This window comes from Besnoitia besnoiti, chromosome VI (genome assembly GCF_002563875.1).
Source record: "Besnoitia besnoiti strain Bb-Ger1 chromosome VI, whole genome shotgun sequence".
Lineage (NCBI taxonomy): Eukaryota > Apicomplexa > Conoidasida > Eucoccidiorida > Sarcocystidae > Besnoitia > Besnoitia besnoiti.
The window spans coordinates 3046812-3058207 of NC_042361.1; the positions used below are offsets into that span (position 1 = coordinate 3046812).

General features: G+C 53.5%; 1 protein-coding gene across 1 annotated transcript; it reads right to left on the reverse strand.

The window, feature by feature from the left end:
• Positions 1-994: 994 nt before the first annotated feature.
• BESB_068390 (uncharacterized protein) lies at positions 995-7736 on the reverse strand (the record flags this gene model as incomplete). Its single annotated transcript, XM_029365232.1, has 7 exons — positions 995-1276; positions 1658-1827; positions 2032-2597; positions 3025-3592; positions 3934-4317; positions 4582-6242; positions 6589-7736. The coding sequence occupies 7 exons, from the start codon at positions 7734-7736 to the stop codon at positions 995-997; spliced, it is 4779 nt and encodes a 1592-aa protein (XP_029218815.1).
• Positions 7737-11396: the final 3660 nt, after the last annotated feature.

Below are 11396 nucleotides of genomic sequence, written 5' to 3' on the forward strand. Positions count from 1 at the left end.
TAGAACCTTACAAGCATGACACATGGCAGCTCTGCCTTTCCATTTTCACGGCATACCTTGTAGATACACACTCTTCAAGCGTGAACCCCCTTCCGAAACGGAAAATTTCACTCGGAAACCCTCCCTACTTTCCATGCTTACTGCCGACCATCTCCCCCCTACGAGTCACGTTCTCTAGTTCTCGTGCTTTGAGCAACCACGCGACAGGAGGGGCCGGCAAACGATTCGCCAAAAATATTTGCACATCTATGGAGAGACATGAGAGGTTGAATCCGCGCATTACGATTGCTTTTCGTGCTCCGATAGAACACCGCAACCCTCTACAAAGTCGAACTGATGAACGGAAAGATTTGGCATGGCGCGCAACTGTTATCGATGTTATATTAGGCAGCAACTGATGATGCCTCCAGAGGTTTCAAAACCGCACCGAAGGGAAGGACGAAGATCGTCTGCCTTGCCATCTCTTATTGTGCCCCTCTCCCCAGACCCCCCCTCCCCTTCCGACGTTAAAAGGCACATAATTCTTAATCAACGAAGCGAACAACAGTTTGCTCACTGAACGAGAAAAACTATGATGCCAATAAATCCAAAAATGTCCTACTGTCACGCAGTGCCCCCGCTTGCTCAGCCAGATCCCTCGAAAACGCAACATGCGACCCACGGCACATGAACAACATGACTCGCTAGGGTTTTCGCACATAAAATAATAAACCAGAGATCGCAATGGAGGACCAAAAAACAGTAGAAATCTGCAAGTCTTCTGACGATTCACGCAACCTTACGCCTCTACCTCGCGTGTTGATCGAAATCTCGGTAACACACAGGAAAAGTAGAAGATGATACCCCTGACTATTAACATCACGGCTTTCCGCAGAACTCCATGATGCTTCTCCACGGGCTCTTCCGCCCAGGAAACAAATCGGCTCGGTGGCCTATGACCACGACACGGATTACATTGCAGTCGATCCCCTGCGCCCGGCGGAAGCGAGCCCTCTTAGTCAATGCCAAGGGTCTCCATCCCTGGTCTACAGCACCACGAACACCAACCCTCTTGTGGACTGTTTCCTCGACGAGCGACAAGTGACTCGTGGATGGTATCAAGAGAGCGCTTCTGAATATCGAGGTAGTAGATCGTCGCCATCACCGTGAACGCAGCTGCGCGTCTGCGCGCTACACTGTCTTCGAACTGCATACGATGTTCTACCAGGCAGTTGGCCAACGTCAGCGTTAAGTAACTGAACGCAGTTTCCACTTGGTCACGACATCTCTCGTGGACCTGCAAACATGCAGACAAGAAAGCGGATGTAACACGGACACATCACTAGAATAAGAATCGATCTGCACAACTACTGGTTGATTTTTTTCAAAATATACAACACTCATAGACTTTGTCAGAACACTACTTCGCTTGTTGTATCGCCTAACTGTCCAACTTAAGCCGAGACGTGTTTGACTGCTCCAGATGTGCGTTCGGTGCCGTTCTCGGTTCGCCTTCTCCGTCCACGACATCGACCATGCGCACACGGCAAAGCAAAAGCTCTAATTGAGTGCCTCACTATACGCCATCATAAGCAGTGCATTACGGCTTGACTCGTCACTAAATATGATGGACACACCCATCCCCACACGGATAACACGTTCGCCAACCATCACTTACCACATCGGGCAAATCCGGCTCGATCTGCGTGTCCGTCTTTGCGCCACTTAGGCGTGCCATGAATCGATCAACAGTGGTAGGGACAACAATTTTCAACTCCATCACAACCGCATCCGTCAGTTCTTTTAGAGCTTGAACAGCAGTCGCCAGTTCGCGCCGAAGCTGGGCACCTGCAGACATCAAATTATGACCAATCCCACTCAGCTGGAAACTGAGACAAGAAACACTGCCACAGCTGGCTATGTACATCTTCGACTGTTCATCACGATCGAGCACACCGTGCCTCACTCTGCTCAGAACTCCGCAGTTCCAACGGTCAAGTACGGCACTTGTGAGCAGCGCATCATGCGACGGCGTTTATCTCGAATCCTCACCGGATTTTGTCTTGAACAACTCCGTGATAGCTGCCGCATTCCCTTCTTTCAAGACGTAAAGGCTTCCTTTCCTCTTGTGTCCAAAACGTGGTGCTTTCTCCGGGTTAGCAATAGAACGCACGGGAATCGCCGGTGGGGACCCACTCTCTTTTTTCTTTGTATCCTCGACTTCGGTTTCGTTGACCACCTCATCAACCGCCTGGAGGTTTCCGGGGCGCTGCTCAGTAGGAGTTGCTGCGGTATTCACGAGCAGTGGAGAAAACTGATGCGGCGACTTGTCTTCTTCATTTGCCTCAGCACTCGCCTCATCAGCGAATGCGGACACACGCTCGTCAACACTATACCCTTCCGTCATGAAGGCCTTGAGCAAGTCACACATGTTTTCGTTCCGTTTCCTCATGCTTCCCACTGCCAGATATACTTCATCCAGGACTGGATTTGTTCGCCATGGGAAATACCACAACTGGTTGCACCCCTCCTTGTAAAAACGCTGCCCCGCATCCAGATACTCGGCTGCTGGTCCTCTGAGGATTCTCAAAGCCTCCTGCAGGGAATCCTCGGGAACACTGCACACACAAAACAGTGGCAAACCACACGAGCGAAGAGCTATATTTGTACGACAGCATCCTAGAATCCAGGCCAATCAAGCCAACGGACTGTCCTCACCTTCCTTTGTCAGATTGAACCACATACATTTGACACGACGGGTTGCATTATAACGTTTGCGCGTGCATCGCTGTTGAGTACCGTGGTGAGTCGCCAAACAATGATACGCTGTTCTTTCGTCATAGTCACTGAGCCACGGAGTCCCTCGGACGAGGGTGATGGAGTTGATGCGGTACGAAACGTATCCGTTTGATCACACGGGGTTTAACGACTAGCCGAACCTTCACCCTCTCTCCCAGTTGCAAATAAGCCATCAGCCAACAGCCCCTACAGCCAGCTAAACAGCATGTATCTATGTTACTCTGACAAGGCAACCCTCCGACTTACTCTTTATCATCCGTCGCTGCTGCACCGCCTGTATCGCTTTCGTCGCCGACACGTGTCTGAACACTGTCCAACCGTTTCCCCGTGTCGCAGGTGCTAGCGCCCTTGGGTCGGCTCCCTGCACTATTTGCACCACCTGACGACGCCAGGGCTGAGCGCTCGTCTGCCGCATCCGCGTTGATAAGAGGGACAGTATTTTGTGCTGCAGCAGCGACAGTCACTGCACCTGCAGCTGCAGCGTGAGCCTTCGTGCCGAAATAGGCACTACTGCGAGAATCAGACGGGGCAACGGCTCCCGCCTGCTGGGAACCAGCCACTCTGCTTGAACCACAGGGAAGCAAATGCGAACTGGAACGACCCTTCGTTGCGGAATTTGCGTGGTCCGAAGCCTCCAGCAAATACTGAACGGCCTTATCCACGGCAAGTGCGCAGCACTTTAGCGAATCACCGTAGAGTTCTGACGCGGCATTGTTTCCGCTGCATACCGGTGGTATATGCGCCACCACCAGGGCAAGCAAAATGCCGAGCAGATTGGAGACAATGCGCGTCACCGTAAGATAGTCTCGCGATCCTGAACGCAGCACAGTTGCGCTATCGAACCAAACGCATGATCCATTAACACAGGCGATCTGGTTGCGCCGAAACTGAACGTGCATCTTGTTAACTCCGTCACTCTGCTAAACACCATGCAGCAAGGGATGTACGTCCTCTGCCCAATCGCTATAGGTCGCAAACTAGACATGGAATGCCGCGCACAGCTTGCATATATCCACCTCAGTTATCGGTACCTCTCAGCATCGCAGCAAGTCCCCTGTCGCGTACAGGTGTTCAGCGCTTGGAAGATTCACCCCTGACCTGCCGTAAAAATCTGCGACACTTCTGATCAGTATGTGCACTGCAGTGGATACTCACCAGTCAGGCCGCCTAGAGACTCGAAAGCAAGGCCAATGATAAGAGCGTGGGTGTAGGTGAAGACCATGCCGGCATAGCCCCAAACTGAATGGAATCCGTAGTTCGGATTTTTCCAGTCAGTCGTCAGGAAGATATCGAGGAAAAGCAGACAACTGCTGAAACACACGATCTTCGCCACGCTATGACCGCAAACGTACATGACGATCCACGCGGTACCGGACCCAAAGAGAATACCGATCATACGATTCAGACCCCGGAAGACCGTCCCGTTATATGTCGGCTGCAGACAAGTGAGGAAGCCTAGCATTATCCATGGCACTGCTCGTGTCGTGATGCCCTGAGTGCAGAAATCGAGGATGTTGGGATCTGTTGCGAGTTGCTGACCTGCAAATATGCCACATCATACGGAACAAAACTCCGATGGCACGAATGTCATTTTCAAACATTCGAACATATCTGGAAGCCGACCACGTTCCACGACCCGAAAGGAGCTGCACGAGAGGGCGGCCCAGCAACTTGCGCGTTCACCTCTCACATCGACACGGGGAAACTACTGCATCCCCTGATTGAAAAGAATCCCCCAAAATGCGGCGTAATTTCCACGATCGCTCTGGGTTCACTCTGCCAGCTTCCTGTTTGTTGACTTACCCCACGTGTACTGGGAGAAATCTTTGTAGAAGACTGCGAAGGAGAAAAGTAGCATCAAGGGAACGAAGTACTTTACGAGATACCAGAATTCTGGATCCCGCCACCACGCATCCGGGCCTCGCCATTTCTTGCGCCAAAACAGGAGCTGCTGGAAAGGCGTAACCGTCAATCGTCCAGCATGCACCAGCATCGGGAGTAGCGGAAACGCCAAGTTCATCATCAGGTTTTTCCACGATCTGCGCCGCTGCGCCACGTGCAAAGCCTCGACCGCCTTCACCAGAGCAACTGGCTCTTTGTATGTCGCATGAAACTTAGCGACAAGTGCCATAGAGAGCGGCATGTGATCCATTGTTTTACTGACGTTTCTGGCCTCCTTCTGGTCCAGAGAAGCCAAAGGGTGCTGCGCCTTCGCCTCGTACCTGAGGTGCATATGAGACGGGCTCCGCCGCGCCTTCGCCGCCCGCGTAGGATCAGCTCCCTCTTCCTCTGCTAGACTCTCGTTCTTCTTTAGTGACGCCATTTCGACCAAGCCACCTTCGCTGTCGACAACTGCTCCAGTGGCTTCGCCCTCACCTTGCTGCTTCCATGCCGTGTCTGCTGAGTTGGACTGAGAAAACAGTTGAGATTGCCGTCCAGAGACCTGCGAGCCTTCTTTCGAGGCTCCGAGACAAGTTCCGGACGCAGCTGGCGGCACCGCCCCGAACTGCCCTTCAGGCTGGGAAAGCCTCGCGCCGGGACTACCGGCTTCAGTGTCCCGTGTCTCCACCGGTCCCGCTGCGTTCAGAGGCGAGGGCGTCCGATCGTCGACCAGCGGATCTGCCCTCGGTGACGGAGCTCGGCTTGACGACTCCTCGTCGGTGGCCGAATACGGATCCCCGAATTCGTGGAATACTTTGTCGGTCGCTTCGTTCGCAAGCTCGTTGATTTCCTTGTGAAGGGCCGCCAGCTCCAGCTCCAACCGCTTCAGGTGTGCGAGTTTCCCGTCCACAGTTGCGTGGTGCTTCTTACGGAATACCCTCGCCGGCTGCATCATGATCAGTTCTCCGCACGTCTGGTATACTTCTTCAGCCTTCGCGATGATTGCTTCAATCTTGTACATCGTCGGCGTCCAAATGGAAAATTCACTATTGACAACACTGCTCCGGACCACATCGAAGAGAACCCTGCAGAGCTGCTGCACGTATGCCGAGCACTGCAGAAGCCGCTCGCGGACCTCGTTTACTTCTCTTACTACAAACACCATCGGACCCGCACTGATCAAATACGGCTCCATTCCGGACATCAGTACCCGTTTCTGATCCTCATGCAGTTTGATGATAGACTGCTTCAGCGGTACTGCGGCCTCGACGAATTTCGCTGATGAGAAGGAGAGCGCCTTGATGTACGACGAGCTCGACTGCCCCCTTCGCGCAGGAGACGAGGGTATGTACATTCGACCGGCTTCTAAGTCTTGATCCATCGGGCGCGAGCCCTGCTTGTGCATGCCGCCTCCACGGGCGTTGTTGTTACTCCCTCTCGCGCCCCCCCGTAGGCTCGTTCGGGCGTCACGGTCGCATGGGGAGCCCGGCAGCGACGAACCGGACTCCCGCCCTCTACCAGTTTTGTCCATTCCGCGAGTCCCTTCCAGGCAGTGAAGCACCTCCCGGGTCGCGCGAAGGCATCTGCGGTTTCAATACACGAAGACAACACACCAGTTAAGACACTCTACAGAGTAAACACGAGAGACTCGTAACCACTCAATAGGAAGGGCGCCGTACAGCCTACTTGCACAGCGGAGAATACATACATGCTCAAAGTATTGTTTCTGCCTTGGTGAGCTACAAGCGCGTACGAAAGAAAAATTACATGTATGCCTTCTACATAAGCAGGAAGCCTTGCTGTTGCTGCTTGACTACACAGCGCCTGACGCATGTTCCGGAAGGTACACTATTTGGCAGGTCCACACCGACGGCGTTCACCTCCAATTCGAGCATTAAATACACAACGCCTGCTGACTCGGAGTCTCACCTGTTGATGTTGATGGTACAGTCTGCCATATCGCGCCGGACGACATCACGCTGTCGATGAATCGGCGGAGTAATCATTACGAGGACCCATATGGAATACCCTAGACAGGCAAATGCTAGGAGATTGCGGAGGAAGCCCAGTCGTCCCTCAGCAGTCCAGAGAACCTTGACCAACCAAAGGCCCGTCTCCACAGACACGAGGATGCCTGAATTGAGCGTGCCGTACACACTGCACGGTGCGCCCTGGAGCCAGCCGAAATCCGTGTCAAGTTTGTCGAGGTTTTCTATTTTGAAATGGAAGTCGAGGACTTTGTCCCCGGGGAAGAGAGTGAAGAGTGCTTTAATTAACGTTTGCATGACGACGACGGGGTCAAGCTTTTGGGTCCACGGGAAGAGAGGCAGCCCGGCGTGCGTCTGTGTGTTAATTTTCAGAATGATCAGATTAACGAACCTCGGATCAGAAAAAAACTTGGTGACGAAGGCCTGCAATACCGCGGGGTCTTCCCCAAAGTATGCAGCCAGTGCGTGGACAAGCAGTTGCATGACCTTCGGAGACGCGCTTTCGAGGACGCCTTTCATCTGATCGATCATCTCCGGGCTAATAGGGATCGACACTCCCCCCACGGCGTAGGGTAGGGCGATAAGCGATGCAAGCGGCATGACGTACATCAAAATGTACGAGCCAATGATGGTCATCTCTTTTTTCTTGCCAACATTCAAGCCCAGCGCCCATGCCATGAACACGCCGTACATTATCACGGATGCGATCTTCCCCTGTGGATCGCCCAGCGTCATCAAGCTCAACAGTGCGCTTACACACCCACAGACGCAGACGATGCAAAATAACCCAGCAAATACCAAGAGCGGGATCGTGCTCCAGAACGGCGGTGTGAGAGCGGCAACGACCCAGTAGACGAACGGAGCAACATATCTAAAAGAGTAATCTAACGAGGGGATATCAATCATGGACAGAACATACACCAATGCCCCACCTAATGCCAAACGGATGCCTCGTTCAAACCTTCGAACGACATTCGCTGCGACTGATGACTGCGCCGGAAAAATCGTGTAAGTATTCCAGTCAGCGTCCTCCCCTTCCGGGAGGCTATATGCCCCCCGGTATGCCCGAAGGAACCCCGGTAGTTTCATGCTGACTCACGTGCCGTTCCCTAGAGTGCCGGCTGAACACGAACCGGCGATGAAGACAAAAGGAACTTGAAATTCAGGGTCACGTGGTACGCATGGACCGAAAGACAGCAGAGCAGGCAAGAGCGATCATGCCCACAATAGGGGCAACATGCATCTGATCTGGAGGCTGCCCTCAGCCGCTGGAAAAATGAGGGGATGGCACTCGAGAGAACGGACGCTGGAGACTACGCGGGGCGCGGAATGCAAGACAGGTTTCTCGCATTGACGCCTCCGCACCCCCAAGAATGATCAACGGCTACAGCCGTCACGGTAGCAGCATCCGCGACGCAACCGTCCACCGGAAAGAAAAGGGGTCGCAGTGACGCAACGCGTCGTCCGCGGAAAAACGGCCGCGTCCACGACCTGTTCGTCTAGCACATACATTCAACAACCATGTCAATTCACGAATTCCCCTTGTCCGCAGCGGTAGGCCTGCTACGAATAACCAATCTAGCGTGGAACTCGTAGAGCCCGATTGAGGCGGCGTGAGCTGTCCAGGCACGCTCCTCCGCAGACCCCCCCTGCTGACCCCTAATTCTCCGCCTAGAAATGAGAACGAGGAAGCCGGAGCAGCGCTGTTTCAGACGACGTGGGTGATTCTGTGTAAAAGAAAACTGTACGAAAGGCCACAATGGGCAAACAGATTACAACGTCGGTACAGTGCATTCGGACACACAATTTTTCAGAAGACGGCATGCGCCTATGTTCACCATCACCTACCGCACCCAGAAAAAATCCCGCGTAACGATTACTGTAAACAAGAAATGCGTCTTTCTCGACAAGAAACAAGTAAAGGTACAGCCGCGGCACCCGGAAGACGTAGTGTCCCTCTCTGCGGGGAGATGTGAATCGGTAGTGTGGAAAAAACCTACAGCGTTGCAAAGGGACAGGCACCTCACACGCGGTGGCGACAGATCACAAACGCAGTTAACGGAAAAACAGAAGAGGTACTCTGAATAACTCTGGAGAACGAGGCAGCTTCCACAAGGTCTGCAACTCTCCTCGACGGATAATGTGACGAGACTACTGAAACCGTTACGCTGAGCGAGCCGCAGCCCAATTAGCCTTGCGCCGTTCCTCTTCCTACGACGGACGGCACGGAAGATAAAACTGCCGAAGCGACACTTGGCACGCACGACTTTCCTCAATTCAATAATGCTTGGTCTTTTCAGGGAAAGCCACGATGAAGGCGGTCGAGAGATTCCCCGAGCGCGTGCTCTCCCATGCACACTCAACTAGAGAAGCCGCCGTGACAAAGAAACCCTGGGTTCCCACCCCACCAGAGCGGGATGCCGTGCCTCGCATCAGAGGTGTCCTCGGGCGTCGCACCCGTCTGCTCGATTTTGCGCCTGGCTCGCTAGCGCTCCTCACATACCTGGAGTCACACTTTATGGAGGTAGCCCGGGGAATCTCCCCGTCGCCGGGGTACCTTCTTCCACACTGGAAGAGGGCGATTCCCAGGCCGGACGCGTAGACAATCGCTGGGATTTTGGGGATCGGTGCCACAGAAGCGCGGTGTGGTGATTCTCGGTTCGTGAGCGGCGAGTTGCACGGTGGCAAGAGGGGGCAGGGTGTCAAACCGTCGTAGCAGAGGCAGGAATCAGACGCAGAGTCGAGTGCCGATACACAGTTGCTCCATGTGAGAAAATGGACCCCCCACAAGAGACAGCGTTGCGTGTTTTTCTTCGGTCGTGCCGCCTTGCTATGGGAGTTCATTTTAGCGATTTCGGCAGACCATTTGCTTTCCCGGCACTTCATTTTTGCGAACACTGGTCAACAAAGATAAGGGCTTCAGCGAGAACGCGCCGGTACAAAATACCGCAGACACAAGAGCCTTTGCTGCCCTGCCTTCGACGCTGCGCGGCTATCCCATAGAACGGCAACGTCGGGGTCTGAGTGAGAGGCAAAGTTAGCTTCGCCCTGAGTCATATGCCACCAGTTGGTCGCCTATTCTTCGGGTTCGTCGCTTGGAGACTGCGTCTTAGGGGCGGTCCGGTCAGACATCCTGTAGCAGGTTTTGTTGATTCCTACCGTCGAGACGGCAAAGGATCACTGGTCGGCTCGGTGGCCCTGCGGTGACCGGCGCGAGAAACGTCCCCCAATGTGCTGAAAAAGGCACAGCCCGAGAGTTAGTGGTAAAGCAGCTTACTGTGTTTCTTTCACCGGCTGTGAGGCCGGAGGTGGCAAGTGGGTATTGCCTCGTACAACCTGCGACCCCCCTCGCGTAGGCCGTGCAAGCGGCTTCCAGGCTTCTGCTTTCTCATACTCCACACTGAACGAGGGCGTCCCTCTCGTGAAGAAAAAAAAGAGGCAACATTCACCTGTGTGTGCCTCCTTTCAACTGTGGTGCCCGGGTACTGCACCTGCTCAAGTCATGCGTAGAACGCCTGTTCGGCGGGCCTAGTGATCTCGTCTGCCACAGCGTACGGGTCGTGCGACAACCACTGCCTGTTGCGGTTTACAAGCTTGATCTTCTGTAGAAACTCTTCCACACGCGGCAGCTTCTGAAGAGGCCCCAATGTAGCAAGAGAGCTTCCACGAGCCACATCACTTCTGCTTCGAAAGGCGGACACTAGCATCTTTATGTAGGCTTTTTCTGGCAACCGTAGAGTACCCGAAGCACGACGTTTCGTGACAGCCTGAGAACTGTCGACGAGTCCATCTAATACATGACCAATCGAGAAGACGTGCTGGCACGCAACGTTTCTACAATGAATATTGTACCCGGGCACCAGCGGGAAATTATGGTAGTGGGTAACTGTACGGCGGGTACCTGTGCACGGTATGACAGTAGTGTAGCAAAAGAAGATGCATTCTTGTGTTGGTGGCTGCGGCAGTTACAGATATGGCGTGTTGAGATTCCATGTGAATTACACTTCTGACCATGGCTTCCAGCGATGTACAACACAAAGGGGAAACTCAAGGCGTACATGTGTCGACAGTGCACTCATGATGGGGCCGCATTATAGCCATTTGCTAAAAACTCAGCCCGTGCCAGTTGCCAGGCATTACACCGAAGCGTGCATCTTCAAGCACTGCGATGCCAATGCAGTTGCCGTGCTGAATGCATTAGCATACACGCCGTGGGCCGCCAGAAGCTGCGCGTTCAAAATGCTACTTATTTGCAGGCCACTCAATTCAGTGCGCATGCTCATTTGCACGTTGGGAGAGAAATTATGATACTGCCGCGCGGCATGAATTAACTCACAGCGAAGGCCATGGCGCCTCTCTGGTCATGCACGAGAGACTACGTTGGACCTCAAGGACAGGTATGCAAATGGGCAATGCGGAGGCAAACCTGAAATATTAGGGGCTACCGGCCAAGAAATATCATCCCCTATCAAGACCTTCCTCGGAATCAGACTGGCCCCACCTGCAAGGAGGCTGTTTGCAAACATGGCACGTTTCCTCTTCATTATAATACACCGGCAGTACTAAAAACCGTCCCCTGTGGCCTTCCCAAGGATTCGAGAGACTGGTGACAGCAACCTACAACTGTCATGTTCTATTCTTGGCACATGCACATACCACACCGTCGATTTACGGTCAACAGAGACACTCAATGGATATCCAGTGACCATCGCACCTCGCTTGAGTCAGCACATGCGTAGGTAAGTCCTG